The sequence below is a fragment of the Perca flavescens genome, chromosome 15, assembly GCF_004354835.1.
Source record: "Perca flavescens isolate YP-PL-M2 chromosome 15, PFLA_1.0, whole genome shotgun sequence".
In the NCBI taxonomy this organism is placed as follows: Eukaryota; Metazoa; Chordata; class Actinopteri; order Perciformes; family Percidae; genus Perca; species Perca flavescens.
In genome coordinates, this window is record NC_041345.1 from 8576647 (window position 1) to 8594954 (window position 18308).

Here is an 18308-nt window from a genome sequence, read left to right on the forward strand (position 1 = left end):
CCAAAGACAGCCCAACAATCAGGTTGCTGAAATTAAACTTCTACAAAAACTTTACATTTCTACAAATTAAGACACAATACACAATACATAATTACTGTTTAATTGCCTTATGTTGTTGTGAATACAGCAACCATAGAAATGCATCTGCAGTATACTGTAGTTTGTGTCAATGTAGTGACCTCAGTATTATTTTGCCAACCCACTCCTTACATTTTTAATACATACCTCCAGGTGGCAGTAGAAGATAAGACCTGGCAGGAAGTTTGTGACTTCCTGTTTTGTGATGGTTAATAATGTTTATGCTTTTTATTTTAAACAGCAGGTGTTGAGAATATATTTAGACATTTATACATAAGAAATCTAGTATATGGATGGTCCACTAAATGCTGCTGAGCAGAATAAATAAATACATCTAAGTGGAATTGAATACCTTGAAAATAATCTTCATCATTAAAAAAAATCATAAATTAACAATATTATGAAAGATACATAAATCATATTTTGTGTGTCATGTGTTGAGTTTCTGTTTGAGGAGGAGGAGTCAATACAAATCTCTGACCTCTTCCATCTCTACATATGTGTTGCAGAGTGAAGGACAGACACTAAATCACTGACATACACACTGTAGACTGGACAGAGACAACTGGCTTTAACAATGATCAGACCTGATTATTTGGTTGTTTTTCTCATCCTGTCATTTAACTGGGCAGGTAAGAACAATAGATGTTTTTCTGACAAACCTCATTCACAGAATAAGCTTCAGTTCAACATAATCACCACACTAAGAGAAACAGTCTCAATAACACTGTTTCATACAGACATGTTTTATTACAGCTCCCCCAGATGTTGTTGAAGCAGACATTAAATATTCTGTTGATCTGAGTGTATATATAAATATATTTGTTTTACATTTCTGACTAATATTAGAAGTTTTGTGAAGAATTAATAAAAATAAATTTCAATTTGTGTAACTTTACCGTGATAATAATTACATCGTCTTTCAGAATCAGAATACTTTATTGATCCACTCAGGGAAATTATTTAGTTGCAGTGTCAAAATACATGATCATAACACAATTGCAAGCATTTACAACTTGTGGCAGGACAGTCCATCCTTCTTTTATAGCCTGTCAGTGTCCTTCTCTATGCAAAGTGAACTTCCTCACAGTCTGCTATAAAGACTTGATATCATGCTGTCAGTTGCAGCAGAAGAAGAGAAGCTCCCATCAGATCACCTTCAATAGCAACCATGTTCTCTGTAGCTCTGCTGCTGCTGCTGGCTGCTGGATCCTGTGAGTCTCACTGAGGCAGAGACACTGACAGTATGATCACAGCACACTGTTCACTGTTATTACACTGATTCAATACTCAACATGTTTTCCTCCACAGGTGTGAAGTGTGAACAGTTGACCCAGCCAGCCTCTGTGACTGTGCAGCCAGGTCAACGTCTGACCATCACCTGTCAGGTCTCTTATTCTCTCAACAGCTATCGCACAGCTTGGATCAGACAGCCTGCAGGGAAAGGACTGGAGTGGATTGTACTTGGCTGTGCTGGATGCACCACATACTACAAAGATTCCCTGAAGAACAAGTTCAGTATCAGCTTGGACTCTTCCAGCAAGACAGGGACTCTAAATGGACAGAATGTGCAGCCTGAAGACACTGCTGTGTATTACTGTCCCAGAGAGCCACAGTAACACAAACCATCAGTAGACCTGAACAAAAACCCCTCAGAGCCTGAACACTTGTAACATGAAGCCACCAGAGGAGGAGCCCTCAGACCACTAATGGTTTCAACACCAGCTCACTGTTATAGTAAAGAGAGAAACAGATATTTAGCAAATGAAAAGTAAAAGTAATATAACTTTGCTTAGTATAATTTGTACAATAATATTAAATAAGTGAAGGTAATTTCCAAAAGTGTGTTCTCTTTCTGACTCACAATATTTATACAAATTAATCTTCATCCATCCATCCATCCATCCATCTTCGTGGGCTTAATCCGTGATTTAACTACAGGGAAATTAAACAGGGGACCCCAAACTTCCCTTTCCCCGAGCCACATTAACCAGCTCCGACTGGGGATCCTGAGAGATTCCCAGGCCAGGTTGGAGATATAAACCTCCACCTAGTCCTGGGTCTTCCCGAGGCCTCCTCCCAGCTGGATGTGCCTGAACACCTCCTAGGGAGGTGTTGCATCCTTACCAGATGCCCGAACCACCTCAACTGGCTCCTTCGGACGAGTGAGCAGCGGCTCACTCCGAGCTCCTCACGGATGACTGAAAATCTCACCCTATCTCTAAAGATGCCAGCCACCCTCCTGAGGAAACCCATTTCGATGGAATAAATTCTGGATCAAATTAATCTTCATCTCACATGAAATTAACTTAAATAATGGTTCTTTTTTGTTTTGACTTAATGGATGTATATTTGTATATATGGATGTACACTGAAAATGGTATGACTCTTGAAGACTTTGTGAAAAACAGTATAACATAATTAACAACCCTTCTTTTTTGTTTATTACTATTTAAATGTAGTTAATCACTTCAGGGGTAGTGTAAAAAGTCTCCACATGATGCAGACGGTGCTCAATACATATATAATGTTTTTGTCAGCCTATTGTGCAAAGTATACTGAAGGAATGTCTCACGTACAGTAAACATACATTTTGCAGTTTCACCAAACAGTGACTGAGATCAAAGTCAGATCCAGTTCCTCTCTGTGAGGAGGAGTCGATGCAAAACTCAGATATCTTCACCTCTACTTATCTGAGTGCAGAGAGGAGGACAGAGAACATGTTGGACTATAGGAAAGGACTGCTGCTTTTAACTCTCTGCTGGGCAGGTGAAGATTTTCACTGATCTTGAATCAACATATTTTCATTTGTGCTTCGAACTTACAGTGATGCTTGACATGCCTTTATTTTTTGGTTTGACAGATGTTGATGGTCAGACTCTGACAGAATCAGAGCCGGTGTTTAAAAGACCTGGAGAATCTCACAGATTGACCTGTACAGATGGATTAACAATCAGTTGCTACTGGATGGCCTGGGTCAGACAGGCTCCTGGAAAAGGACTGGAGTGGGTTGCTACTATTGATGTTACTATTATTATTTATTACATTTATATAGCTTTATCATAGACACTCAAAGCGCAGGGGTGGGGACTGCTCTCTAACACCACTAATGTGTAGCACCCACCTGGGTGATGCACGGCAGCCATACAACGCCTGTGACGCCAGACGCCAGAACGCTCACCACACATCAGCTGGTTAGGGGGGGGGGGGACATATTTTTAGTGGTGGGGGAAAATCCTGTTGAGAACCCTAAGAAAACCCACCTGACACAGGAGAACATGCAAACTCCACACAGAAAGAAACAGTGACTGGAGTTGGTTGAGCAGCTGTACAAAATCCTACAGTACTCATTCTTACCACAATTGCCTCATGAACAGTTACACCAAACACTTTATATAACAATATACAGCATTTTAGTGTATTCAAATGGTTTTGCCAGTTGTATAAGTTATTGGTATTGTACTTCTTTTGTTAGCAGTAGTTTGGAGTTGGGGTTAAAATAACTATGCACTGAGTACTGCATATTGATGAAAAATAAATGGATGTTCAAACTTTTCTACTTATTTTTCCTCTGCAATATAGCAATTCTTTTTTTTTATATATTGTCAGACAGGTTTCAGTTACTAAGTGATTAATTCCCTCTGAATGCTCCAAGTTTATCTGTGGCTTCAAACAGTCACAATTTGAAAACAGAAACCTTTTAAAAAGTCTAAAAAATAAATCCAGGTCTTCAACCAGCCACTGCAAAATAGCCATGTATTTGACTGTAAAAGCAGATTGTAATGTAGGAGGAGCTAACTATAACCAAATTCTCACAGGGATCCAACTGACCTCATATTTAAAGAGGGATTCATGGATTGCAAAACAGAAGAACACGGTGAACATGGCTTACAGAAAGTTAACACTCTTGGTGGTTGCTGTGATTCTTTTGGCTGGTGCTGAAGGTCAGACTATAACAGAGTCTGAACCAGCTGTTAAAAAACCTGGAGAATCCCACAGACTCACCTGCACAACATCTGGATTTAGCTTCAGTAGCTCAGTTTGGAACTGGATCAGACAGGCTCCTGGGAAAGGACTGGAGTGGATTGCCTCGAATGACACAGCTAGTTCTCCTATCTCTTACTCCCAGTCAGTCCAGGGAGATTCACCATCTCCAGAGATGACTCCAGCAGTAAAGTCTATCTGCAGATGAACAGTCTGAAGACCGAGGACACAGCAGTGTATTACTGTGCAGGAGAGACACAGTGAGAGACGATAATAGGAGAGTCATACAAAAACTACTTCCTCTATTTTCCACCACAACTGACATTCACTTGTCTCAGTATAACTTTGTTGCCATACTGCTGATAAGTTCTCTTTATTATTGTGGTGAAACTGTGTCCACATGTCTTCACAAGTACCTGCATGAAGATCATACAAAAATAAACATTTTGGTAACATTTAAACATTAAAAGGTTTTTACATTATTTTCAGAATGTACACACGTTTTCTTTTTATAAAAATAATTTTCCTATACAGAACCAAATCCACACAAAATCCTGAAATTAACAATTTGTATTGATATAAAAAGGAAGTGATGATATTTAACAAATCAAAACATTGTTGCCACTTTTGCAGGTCCTACAACATCAGCTTTAGGACCAGAAGGATGATTAACAGCTTCCCACAAGCAGTACAAATAATCAATGGAGTGTGTCCCCTCCCCTCACACAGTCACTCACTACATCCAACCCCCCCAACACCTTGACAGCTAGTCACCTGTCAAGTTGATGACACAGACATTCACTTTATGATGCTTCCTATTTAATTCAATTCAATTCAATTTTATTTATAGTATCAAATCATAACAGAGTTATCTCGAGACACTTTACAGATAGAGTAGGTCTAGATCACACTCTATAATTTACAAAGCCCCAACAATTACAGTAATTCCCTCAAGAGCAAGCATTATAAGTGGCTATTGCGACAGTGGCGAGGAAAAACTCCCTCTTGGGAAGAAACCTCGGCAGACCCAGACTCTTGGTAGGCGGTGTCTGACGGGGCGGTTAAACAGAAGGATAATAGTCGCATTGAAGATAGTGGAACAGTGACTTTGAAGGTAGTCGTTGAGTTCATGTCACAGCAGAACGTTGCTGGATGAAACGTGGCGCTGCAGAACACGGGTGGGTGTAGCAGACGCTAAGCAGGAATACGGAAAATAATTGAAGGGAATCGCAGAGCATTCTATTTAATGGCATGGCTATTTAATGGACTGATTGTTCTGTCTGAAAGTTAGATTTTAGCTCTATTTTAGATATGACTGTTTTTTTACTCATAAATATTTATTCCTGATGTTATTTATTGCACTGTGACTGATAATAAACAACTTTTTGTTTCTTCTGTGAATGCAAGTAGGCCTACTCAGTGAAATGACAGATACAGTGATACTTGATACTTTTTCTTTGTCTGTTTCTAAAATCCGTGACTTAATAGATTGTTTTAATTTGTCTGTTCATAGATCTTAGCAACAACTCGTCCCATTATGAAAGCAGCTGTATCTACAGATGAACAGTCTGAAGACTGAAGATTCTGCTGTTTATTATTGTTCTCGATGGCCACAGTGACACAGGAAGGAGGAACGCTGTACAACAATTCAACAAGCCAAAAGTTTGCTTTCAGCTTTTCACATTCACGAAAAACAACAGTTAAATAACAGTTCAAAATCATGAACACATTCAGAGAAACAAAGTCTCAATAAGACTGCTTCATTCAGACAGTGTTATTGCAGCTCTGGTGTTCTCTCATATTCAGTTGAGCCTGGGAACATGAACTATTCTGTTAATCTTAATGCAAATGTAAATGTTTTCATCTAACACTTATGACTTGTGTTTGAAGTTTTGTAAAAAATAAAATAAATTTACCTAAGTTATTGTTTTAAAATCATGAATATTTGCTTTGACGTGTCCAAACAATTTAAAGCTTACTTGTGACAGGACAGTCCATCCTTCTTTTATAGCCTGTCAGTGTCCTTCTCTATGCAAAGTGAACTTCCTCACAGTCTGCTATAAAGACTTGATATCATGCTGTCAGTTGCAGCAGAAGAAGAGAAGCTCCCATCAGATCACCTTCAATAGCAACCATGTTCTCTGTAGCTCTGCTGCTGCTGCTGGCTGCTGGATCCTGTGAGTCTCACTGAGGCAGAGACACTGACAGTATGATCACAGCACACTGTTCACTGTTATTACACTGATTCAATACTCAACATGTTTTCCTCCACAGGTGTGAAGTGTGAACAGTTGACCCAGCCAGCATCTGTGACTGTGCAGCCAGGTCAACGTCTGACCATCACCTGTCAGGTCTCTTATTCTGTTGGTAGCTACTACACAGCTTGGATCAGACAGCCTGCAGGGAAAGGACTGGAGTGGATTGTACGTGGCTGTGTTGGATGCACCACATACTACAAAGATTCACTGAAGAACAAGTTCAGTATCAGCTTCGCCTCTTCCAGCAACACAGTGACTCTAAATGGACAGAATGTGCAGCCTGAAGACACTGCTGTGTATTACTGTGCCAGAGAGCCACAGTAACACAAACCATCAGTAGACCTGAACAAAAACCCCTCAGAGCCTGAACACTTGTAACATGAAGCCACCAGAGGAGGAGCCCTCAGACCACTAATGGTTTCAACACCAGCTCACTGTTACAGTAAAGAGAGAAACAGACACAAAACAAATGGTTCTTACAGTAATTAAATTTAACACAGTACAATTAACCAATATCAATACTCTGACAATGATGTATCACTGATTGTTATGTCAGCCACCAGAGGAGGAGCCCTCAGACCACTAATGGTTTCAACACCAGCTCACTGTTATAGTAAAGAGAGAAATAGATATTTAGCAATGAAAAAGTAAAAGTAATATAACTTTGCTTAGTATAATTTGTACAATAATATTAAATAAGTGAAGGTAATTTCCAAAAAGTGTGTTCTCTTTCTGACTCACAATATTTATACAAATTAATCTTCATCCCACATGAAATTAACTTAAATAATGGATTTTTTTGTTTTGACTTAATGGATGTATATTTGTATATATGGATGTATACTGAAAATGGTATGACTCTTGAAGACTTTGTGAAAAACAGTATAACATAATTAACAACGCTTCTTTTTTGTTTATTACTATTTAAATATAGTTAATCACTTCAGGGGTAGTGTGACAAGTCTCCACATGACGCAGACGGTGCTCAATACATATATAATGTGTTTGTCAGCCTATTGCGCAAAATATACTGAAGGAATGTCTCACGTACAGTAAACATTCATTTTGCAGTTTCACCAAACAGTGACTGAGATCAAAATCAGATCCAGTTCCTCCCTGTGAGGAGGAGTCGATGCAAAACTCAGATATCTTCACCTCTACTTATCTGAGTGCAGAGAGGAGGACAGAGAACAGTGGACACACAGTTTAACATGATGGACTATAGGACAGGACTGCTGCTTTTAACTCTCTGCTGGGCAGGTGAAGATTTTCACTGATCTTGAATCGACATATTTTCATTTGTGCTTCGAACTTACAGTGATGCTTGACATGCTTTTATTTTTTGGTTTGACAGATGTTGATGGTCAGACTCTGACAGAATCAGAGCCGGTGGTTAAAAGACCTGGAGAATCCCACAGATTGACCTGTACAGCCTCTGGATTAACAATTAGTGGCTACAGGATGGCCTGGGTTAGACAGGCTCCTGGAAAAGGACTGGAGTGGATTGCTACTATCGATGTTACTAGCATCTACTACTCTCAGTCAGTCCAAGGCCGGTTTATCATCTCCAGAGACAATAACAGACAGCAGCTGTATCTGCAGATGAACAGTCTGAAGACTGAAGATTCTTCTGTTTATTATTGTGCTCGAGAGCCACAGTGACTGGAGTTGGTTGAGCAGCTGTACAAAATCCTACAGTACTCATTCTTACCACAATTGCCTCATGAACAGTTACACCAAACACTTTTTATAACAATATACAGCATTTGTGTATTCAAATGGTTTTGCCAGTTGTATACGCTGCGAGTATTGTACTTCTTTCAGTTAGCAGGAGTTTGGAGTTGGGGTTATCCTGTGAGTCTCACTGAGGCAGAGACACTGACAGTATGATCACAGCCCACTGTTCACTGTTATTACACTGATTCAATACTCAACATGTTGTCCTCCACAGGTGTGAAGTGTGAACAGTTGACCCAGCCAGCCTCTGTGACTGTGCAGCCAGGTCAACGTCTGACCATCACCTGTCAGGTCTCTTATTCTGTTGGTAGCTACTACACAGCTTGGATCAGACAGCCTGCAGGGAAAGGACTGGAGTGGATTGTAAGTGGACGTGTTGGATACACCACAGACTACAAAGATTCACTGAAGAACAAGTTCAGTATCAGCTTGGACTCTTCCAGCAACACAGTGACTCTAAATGGACAGAATGTGCAGCCTGAAGACACTGCTGTGTGTTACTGTGCCAGAAAGCCACAGTAACACAAACCATCAGTAGACCTGAACAAAAACCCCTCAGAGCCTGAACACTTGTAACATGAAGCCACCAGAGGAGGAGCCCTCAGACCACTAATGGTTTTAACACCAGCTCACTGTTACAGTAAAGAGAGAAACAGACACAAAACAAATGTTTTTTAATTAAATTTATCATTAACAGTACAATCAATCAATTGAAATACTCTGACTTAACAATCAGGGATACATCATTGTATGCATATATAACCTTTCAAGTGATGGAAAAAAATCTGTGATTTAACTACAGTATAAATTATTCCTCAAAAAGTCAGTTTCTCTTCCATAATATTGTTATTTACTTTTCATTAACAATCTTATGTGTTTGTAAGAGATTTAACCAAATTCTCTTTTGTTATATTCAAAAACAACACCTGAACATTTCGTCTTCATTTTTATTTATTCAAATATGTTTTGGTCAGCTGATTTATTATAATCAGTATGTTAATCAGCCTCCTTGTGTCTTGCCTCATAAAGAAGTGAAGTGTGTGTGTGTCAGTGAGAGACAGAAGAGCTGACATCAGTTCAGCTTCAACATCAACATGTTCTCTGTAGCTCTGATACTGCTGCTGGCTGCTGGATCCTGTGAGGAGCTTTCAGTGGATTCACTCTAATACACACATTAGAAACCCTGAATAGTCAGATGAATGATGGAGATAATGTTGATTTGTGTTTCCACAGGTGTGAACAGTATTGATCTCATCCAGACAGACTCAATGGTTGTGCAGCCTGGACAGTCTCTGACCATCAGCTGTCAGGTCTCTGGTTATTCTTTGACTGATAACAGCTATGCAACAGGTTGGATCAGACAGAGTGAAGGAAAACCAATGGACTGGATTTCCCATCAGTGAGGTGGAGGAAACTTTTACCAAAATAATGCTCTGAAGAACAAGTTCAGCTACAGCAGAGACACTTCTGCTCTAACAGTGACTCTAAAAGGACAGAATGTGCAGCCTGAGGACACAGCTGTGTATTACTGTGTACGTTGCCCCACAGTGATACAAACCACCAACAGACCTGCACAAATACCCAGCAACCAGCACATGACTCAAATTTACATGAGATTGCTTTGGATAAAAGCGTCAAATGTAATGTAATCACTAATTCTTGAGTTCAACTTATCATGTACCATACAAACGGCCTTTATTGATGGTTAAATGATAGAACAGTAAAACTTTATAATAATGGGACTGGAAGTCTTTGTGACCCGTCACATAAAAAATATAAGTAGTAAGTTAGTAAAAAGTGAAATTCATAAATATCCTACTTGGGTGAGCATTGTTCACAAGCATTACTGTTTAAGTGCCTTATGTTGTTGTGAATACAGCAACCATGAAAATGCATCTGCAGTACACTGTATTTTGTGTCAATGTAGTGACCTCAGTATTATTTTGCCAACCCACTCCTTAAATTCTTAATACATTTAATTTGCCAAAAACATGATGAAGTAATGGATGATGCATTTTATTTAACCATGATTACAACTCTACAGGTTTTCTGAATATATGTACACTGCTGTGACTGGTCAGTTCTATGAAGAAGACATGAACATCATTAATAAATCAGAAATCTTGATGATTCAAATACCTTAATTGATGCATTAATTAACGTATTGTTCCTGCATTAAGTCATGCATGAGATACTATTAATCCTTGTACATTACTGAAGTACTACATTAATTAATTCTTGCTTTTTCATGCATGAAGTCATGCATGAATTCATGACAATTCACCTACCATAATTATAAAGTGTAACCGATAGAACAATACAAAACAAAAAGTGCTCTTGTCTCTGAATGTGATATTGTATCTAACATGGAATGACAAGCAACTATAATTAAAAAATGAACAAATAATAAATGATACAAACTATAACAGAGTGCTGGTTTAGGAGCCACTCCCTCCCCATTATGTCCTGATGCAAATCTTCAGTCTGTGCAGTGTACTTCTGTCCTGCTGACTGCTCTTGTACTTTGTGTGGAGCATCAGATGTCACATCTCCAGCCTCAGGATGATGAACACACTCACTCTTCTGCTGGTTGCTCTCTCTCTGCCCTGTGAGTTCTCCTGCTTCTTGCTGTGTTATCTTTTCTCAGACATCATTGACTGATGGTCAGTCAGTGACACCAGAAAGCTTCCCAGATGATTAATTTCTTCTGTGTTTCCTCTCTCCCTTTTATTTCATCAGGTTGTACAGGTCAGAGTATGGAGTCCATTCCTTCCAGTTCAGTAGTGAAAAAGCCTGGGGAGACTCTCAGTCTCTCCTGCAGGGGATCTGGCTTCACATTTAGCTGCTGCAGCATGCACTGGATCAGACAACCTGCAGGAGAAGGACTGGAATGGATAGGGCGTATTTACAACGATGCTAGTAGAACAGATTATGCCAACAGTGTGCAAGGACGAGTAGAGGTCACCAGAGATAACAGCAACAGCATGGTGTATCTGAGACTGTCCAACTTAAAGCCAGAGGACTCTGCTGTGTATTACTGTGCGAAACACACACTGGTTAAAGGAAGCAGAGAGGCTTGACAAAAACCTCAGACAATATATTTTCACAAATTCCTCCAGGTGGTAGTAGAATATAATATGTCAGATTACACAAAGGAGAATATGACAGTGTCTCTAATTACCAGTTGCACCCACAAATACATGACCACAATGGAAGCAGCAGCTGATGTCATGGTTTGTGACTTCCTTTTTTGTGATGGTTAATAATGTTTATGCTTTTTATTTTAAACAGCAGGTGTTGAGAATATATTTAGACATTTATGCATGATATATCCAGTATATGGATGGCTCACCAAATGCTACTGAGCAGAATAAATAAATACATCTAAGTGGAATTGAATAACTTGAAAATAATCTTCATCATTAAAAAAAATCATAAATTAACAATATTATGAAAGATACATAAATCATATTTTCCAGAGATGTGTTGAGTTTCTGTTTGAGGAGGAAGAGTCAATGCAAATCTCTGACCTCTTCCATCTCTACATATGTGTTGCAGAGTGAAGTAAAGAACACTAAATCATTGACATACACACTGTAGACTGGACGGAGACAACTGGCTTTAACAATGATCAGACTTGTGTTAGAAGTTTTGTGAAGAATTAATAAAAAATAAATTTTTTCAATTTGTAAGTTAAACTTTACCGTAAAGAGAAACTCAATAACACTGATAATAATTACATATTCTGTTGATCTGAGTGTAAATGTTTGTTTGTTTTAATCAGAATCAGAATCAGAATCAGAATTTGTGTTAACTTTATTGATCCACTCAGAATCAGAATCAGAAATTCTTTTCTTTAGTTGCAGTGTCAAAATACATGTTTATAACACAATTCCAATTATTTACAACTTGTGGCAGGACAGTCCATCCTTCTTTTATAGCCTGTCAGTGTCCTTCTCTATGCAAAGTGAACTTCCTCACAGTCTGCTATAAAGACTTGATATCATGCTGTCAGTTGCAGCAGAAGAAGAGAAGCTCCCATCAGATCACCTTCAATAGCAACCATGTTCTCTGTAGCTCTGCTGCTGCTGCTGGCTGCTGGATCCTGTGAGTCTCACTGAGGCAGAGACACTGACAGTATGATCACAGCACACTGTTCACTGTTATTACACTGATTCAATACTCAACATGTTTTCCTCCACAGGTGTGAAGTGTGAACAGTTGACCCAGCCAGCCTCTGTGACTGTGCAGCCAGGTCAACGTCTGACCATCACCTGTCAGGTCTCTTATTCTCTCAGCAGCTATCGCACAGCTTGGATCAGACAGCCTGCAGGGAAAGGACTGGAGTGGATTGGAATGAAATATACTGGAGATTCGTTCTACAAAGATTCCCTGAAGAACAAGTTCAGTATCGACTTAGAGACTTCCAGCAACACAGTGACTCTAAATGGACAGAATGTGCAGCCTGAAGACACTGCTGTGTATTACTGTGCCAGAGAGCCACAGTAACACAAACCATCAGTAGACCTGAACAAAAACCCCTCAGAGCCTGAACACTTGTAACATGAAGCCACCATAGGAGGAGCCCTCAGACCACTAATGGTTTCAACACCAGCTCACTGTTACAGTAAAGAGAGAAACAGACACAAAACAAATGTTTTTTAATTAATCAATTGAAATACTCTGACTTAACAATCAGTGATACATCATTGTATGAATATATAACCCTTCAAGTGATGGAAAAGAAATCTGTGATTTAACTACGGTATAAATTATTCTTCAAAAAGTCAGTTTCTCTTCCATAATATTTTTATTTACTTTTCATTAACAATCTAATGTGTTTGTAAGAGATTCAACCAATTTCTCTTTTGTTATATTCAAAAACAACACCTGAACATTTCATCTCCATTTTAATTTATTCAAATATGTTTTGGTCAGCTGATTTACTATCGTCAGTATGTAAATCAGCCTCCTTGTGTGTTGCCTCATAAAGAAGTGAAGTGTGTGTGTGTCAGTGAGAGACAGAAGAGCTGACATCAGTTCAGCTTCAACATCAACATGTTCTCTGTAGCTCTGATACTGCTGCTGGATCCTGTGAGGAGCTTTCAGTGGATTCACTCTAATACACACATTAGAAACCCTGAATAGTCAGATGAATGATGGAGATAATGTTGATTTGTGTTTCCACAGGTGTGAACAGTATTGATCTCATCCAGACAGACTCAATGGTTGTGCAGCCTGGACAGTCTCTGACCATCAGCTGTCAGGTCTCTGGTTATTCTCTGACTGATAACAGCTATGCAACAGGTTGGATCAGACAGAGTGAAGGAAAACCAATGGACTGGATTTCCCATCGGTGGGGTGGAAGAGACTTTTACCAAAATAATGCTCTGAAGAACAAGTTCAGCTACAGCAGAGACACTTCTGCTCTAACAGTGACTCTAAAAGGACAGAATGTGCAGCCTGAGGACACAGCTGTGTATTACTGTGTACGTTACCCCACAGTGATACAAACCACCAACAGACCTGCACAAATACCCAGCAACCAGCAAGACTCAACAACACACAGCACCCTCTAATGAGTTAATAAAATTAATGTTCATGGAATTCAATGAATGGTATTAATCGTGTTGTAAAGCATATGAAAGAAGAGAAAAACATTTTTCCTGTTTTCATGTGATTATTCAAATGATGATTATTTTTTTTAATCGCTGAATTTCTATAGTTAATCGCATGTTTTATCACATGATCAAAATTCTATTATTTTGCATTTCAGAACTGTTTTTAAGTACATATTAACAATGGAAAGCAATTATTACCAGTGTATCTTGATTGTGAATCAAATGAATGCAAAGAAAGTTACTTTATGAACTTGACTTTAAGATTTGTATTTGTTTAATATTTATTTACTGTAAACAAAAGAATAAAAAGGAAAAAGGGTACTAAACAACAGTCAGCAACTTGTTTATTGTTAAGGCCATGGTAAAAATGAAAGATTTAATTATAATGTAATAACTATAACAATAACATATTTCACCAGTAAATTGTTGTTGAACGACAAAAACAACAACCAGATGGGAAAAGGGTATTTTACAATTACTGTGAATTCACCATGAGGCTACCTGTTTTGTGAACGCACCGTCTGTGTTGTTTAATTCCGACAACGGTAGCTGCTGCGCTGCAGAGCAGACTGTTACGTCCCGGTGTTGGAATCCTCTACAGTGAAATACAGTCACACTTTACACTGTTTAATGTTAGCTGTCAGCATTTTAACCGTGTTTAAGCTGCTAGCTAAATGTACGCTAACGTTACCTGCTCTCAGGTGTAGTGTAAAGTCAGGCACCGAAATTAAGCACCGAAATTTTTGTTCTTATTCGGTCTTGTTAGTACCGTTTAGGTCGGAACGTTTCGGTTCCCAACCCTACTTACCAGAGTTGACATAGTGTGCAGTAACTTCTAAATCATTTTGATTACTCACTGACGTCCAGCGATCACCGGTTGATGAGACAGCGTTTGCACTTTGGTTTCAGTAACAAGTCAGCGAGTAGCACTCTCCAAAATAGTGCTGTGCCTGAGTCCATTAGCATCAACCTGAGTCACGTTAACTATATGCTTAGCTCGTAGGTGGTAGCTCAAGGTGGTGCTTCAATGATATTTTAATTTGGCTTTACGCAACGTGCATGGCTTTCGACTTGTCTACGAGCCGTCCGGGAGTTTTGGAAAATGAAAAGCGCCACTCAGAATTGTGTTGCTGCTGTCTTTCTCCATCGTGCCTGCAGCCTGCAGCAGGAGGATGTGTTACGAGGAAGTATGGCAGCTTGATGATGAGTAAAGGTGCGGCTGTGGTGTCAGAACAACAATGCTGCAGGGTCAAAATAGTAGCCTGTTAGGCACGACGTGAAGCCGAGTGAAGTGAAAAAAGAATTTAATAAATGGCGGCAAGCGATTAATGCGATTAAGAAAAATGAATGCGTTATGCTCGGCCCTTAATGGCAACGCGATTAATGCGTTAATGCTGACAGCCCTAATTAATACACAAAGTCATATTCATAAGTACAAACCATGCATGTTATAATGACATGAGATGATAATAAATCAAGTTTGCTCGTATATGTTGGTGATCAGACTAAAACTTTTTATATATATTATTGTGAATGATCTCATGTGCTGCCCATTACGCTCAAAGTGACTAATGAGAAACAGAGCATTCATTCCAACATGAATCATAATAAAAAAAAAATGTGAATAAACTCTGTATGTTAATGTGTCAGATGTTTTTTGTGTATTATTAGAATAAATATGGTTGTGGTGTTAACATTGTTAAACATTTTACTCAAATTAAAACATGTCAGACAAACATTAAAACAGCTGACTTGGAGGGTTGACTCTGACTCAGTTTCATTAAATATCTCCAGTCCAGATGTTTCCTCCCTGTGATGAAGAGTCGATGCAAATCTCAGATATCTTCACCTCTACTTATCTGAGTGCAGAGAGGAGGACAGAGAACAGTGGACACACAGTTTAACATGATGGACTATAGGACAGGACTGCTGCTGTTAACTCTCTGCTGGGCAGGTGAAGATTTTCACTGATCTTGATTTAACATAGCTTTTATTTGGTGTCATCAGCTTATTTCACTTGATATTTTTTATCCTCTTGACAGGTGTTGATGGTCAGACTCTGACAGAATCTGAACCAGCAATGAAAAGACCTGGAGAATCCCACAGATTGACTTGTACAACATCTGGATTCACATTCAGCAGCTACTATATGAACTGGGTCAGACAGGCTCCTGGAAAAGGACTGGAGTGGGTTGCTTGTATAAGCACATCTAGTACTTATCTCTATTACTCCCAGTCAGTCCAGGGGAGATTCACCATCTCCAGAGATGACTCCAGCAGTAAACTCTATCTGCAGATGAACAGTCTGAAGACCGAGGACACAGCAGTGTATTACTGTGCCCGAGAGACACAGTGAGAGACGATAATAAGAGAGTCATACAAAAACTACTTTCCTTTTTTTTTCACCACCACTGACATTCAGTTGTCTCAGAATAACTTTGTTGCCATACTGCTGATAGGTTCTCTGTATTAGTGTGGTGAAACTGTGTTAGTGTGGTAAAACTGTGTCCACGTCTTCACAAGTACCTGCATGAAGATCATGCCAAAATCCACACTTTGGTAACATTTAAAAATAAAAAGCTTGCACATTATTTTCAGAATGCACATAAGTTTTTTTTATAAAAATGATTTTCCTATACAGAACCAAATCCACACAAAATCCTGAAATTAACAATTTGTACAGCCATGAAAAGGAAGTGAAGATATTTAAAAATTAAAACTTTATTTCACAGTGTATTCATGGGGCAGGCAGCTAGCGGATCAAGGAGAGATGCCTACGGTTTGAGACAAAAATGAAATTGTGCTGAAACCATGCAGGAACTCATAATGCACCTTTAATGCAAATGTAAATGTTTTCATCTAACTCCTTTGACTTGTGTTTGAAGTTTTGTAAAAAATAAAATAAACTGACCGTTAAGTTATTGTTTTAAAATCATGAATATTTATGCTTTCACGTGTCCAAACACAATTTAAAGCTTTACTTGTGACAGGACAATGCACCCTTCTGTGTGAACAGTATTGATCTCATCCAGACAGACTCAATGGTTGTGCAGCCTGGACAGTCTCTGACCATCAGCTGTCAGGTCTCTGGTTATTCTTTGACTGATTACAGCTATGCAACAGGTTGGATCAGACAGAGTGAAGGAAAACCAATGGACTGGATTTCCCATCAGTGGGGAACAAGTGGCCTTCGTCAAAATAATGCTCTGAAGAACAAGTTCAGCTACAGCAGAGACACTTCTGCTCTAACAGTGACTCTAAAAGGACAGAATCTGCAGCCTGAGGACACAGCTGTGTATTACTGTGTACGTTACCCCACAGTGATACAAACCACCAACAGACCTGCACAAATACCCAGCAAGCAGCAAGACTCAACCACACACACATGTTCTAAATGTGAACATTAATAAAGACAACACTCTACAATGAGTTGATAAAATGGATGTTTATGGAATTCAATGAATGGTATAAATCATGTTGTGAGGTCTAAAATATGTTCCTGTTTCCATGTAACATCTGATAACTAACTAAATGTATACAATATTACACAAAATCATATTCATAAGTACAAAGCATGCATGTTATAATGACAAAGCCAGATGATAATAAAGCAATTTTCAGAAATGCTTTTAATTTTAGTGATCAGACTAAAACTGTAGTTTAGGTTATTGGGAATGCTCTCATTTGCTGCATATTATGTTCAAAGTGACTAATGAGAAACAGAGCCTTGATAACAAGATCATTTATAATTTAATAAATGTAACTAAACTTCGTATGTTAATGTGCCAGATGTCATTTGTGTATATTATAATACATATATGGTTTTGGTGTTACTATTGATAAACATTTTACACAAATTAAAACATATCAGACAAACATTAAAACAGCTGACTTGGAGGGTTGACTCTGACTCAGTTTCATTAAATATCTCCAGTCCAGATGTTTCCTCCCTGTGAGGAGGAGTCGATGCAAAACTCAGATATCTTCACCTCTACTTATCTGAGTGTAGAGAGGAGGACAGAGAACAGTGGACACACAGTTTAACATGATGGACTATAGGACAGGACTGCTGCTTTTAACTCTCTGCTGGGCAGGTGAAGATTTTCACTGATCTCAATCTTAAATATCTTTCATTTGTTTGTTTTTTCATACAATGTTTTTAATCCTCTTGACAGGTGTTGATAGTCAGACTCTGACACAATCTGAACCAGCGATTAAAAGACCTGGAGAATCTCACACATTGACCTGTACAGCCTCTGCGTTGGACGTTAATGGCTACTGGATGGCCTGGATCAGACAGGCTGCTGGAAAAGGACTGGAGTGGATCGCTTACATCAGCAGTGACAGTAGCGTCATCCACTACTCTCAGTCAGTCCAAGGCCGGTTTACAGTCTCCAGAGACAACAGCAGAAAGCAGCTGTATCTGCAGATGAACAGTCTGAAGACTGAAGATTCTGCTGTTTATTATTGTGCTCGAGACCCACAGTGACTGGAGTTGGTTGAGCAGCTGTACAAAATCCTACAGTACTCATTCTTTCAGGCTGGTAGAGCCCAAGCATGAAGTATTTTTCATAATATTTATGTATTTATTTATTTTTATATTAGCTTTTGTTGTTTTGAGGTTGTTAAG

The 18308-nt window shown here is 38.9% G+C and overlaps 4 gene segments (V, D, J or C); all 4 read left to right on the forward strand.

Moving 5' to 3' along the window:
• The first annotated feature begins 1146 nt into the window (after window positions 1-1146).
• On the forward strand, window positions 1147-6681 carry LOC114569161 (Ig heavy chain V region 5A-like). The segment is given in 3 exon segments: window positions 1147-1292; window positions 1390-1466; window positions 6414-6681. Coding segments are annotated over 3 exon segments (351 nt in total).
• A 5380-nt stretch (window positions 6682-12061) lies between these two features.
• Window positions 12062-12624, forward strand: LOC114569168 (Ig heavy chain V region 5A-like). The segment is given in 2 exon segments: window positions 12062-12164; window positions 12262-12624. Coding segments are annotated over 2 exon segments (348 nt in total).
• A 2894-nt stretch (window positions 12625-15518) lies between these two features.
• Window positions 15519-16034, forward strand: LOC114569340 (immunoglobulin heavy variable 3-21-like). The segment is given in 2 exon segments: window positions 15519-15632; window positions 15721-16034. Coding segments are annotated over 2 exon segments (363 nt in total).
• A 1634-nt stretch (window positions 16035-17668) lies between these two features.
• Window positions 17669-18217, forward strand: LOC114569140 (immunoglobulin heavy variable 3-11-like). The segment is given in 2 exon segments: window positions 17669-17772; window positions 17854-18217. Coding segments are annotated over 2 exon segments (363 nt in total).
• Window positions 18218-18308: the final 91 nt, after the last annotated feature.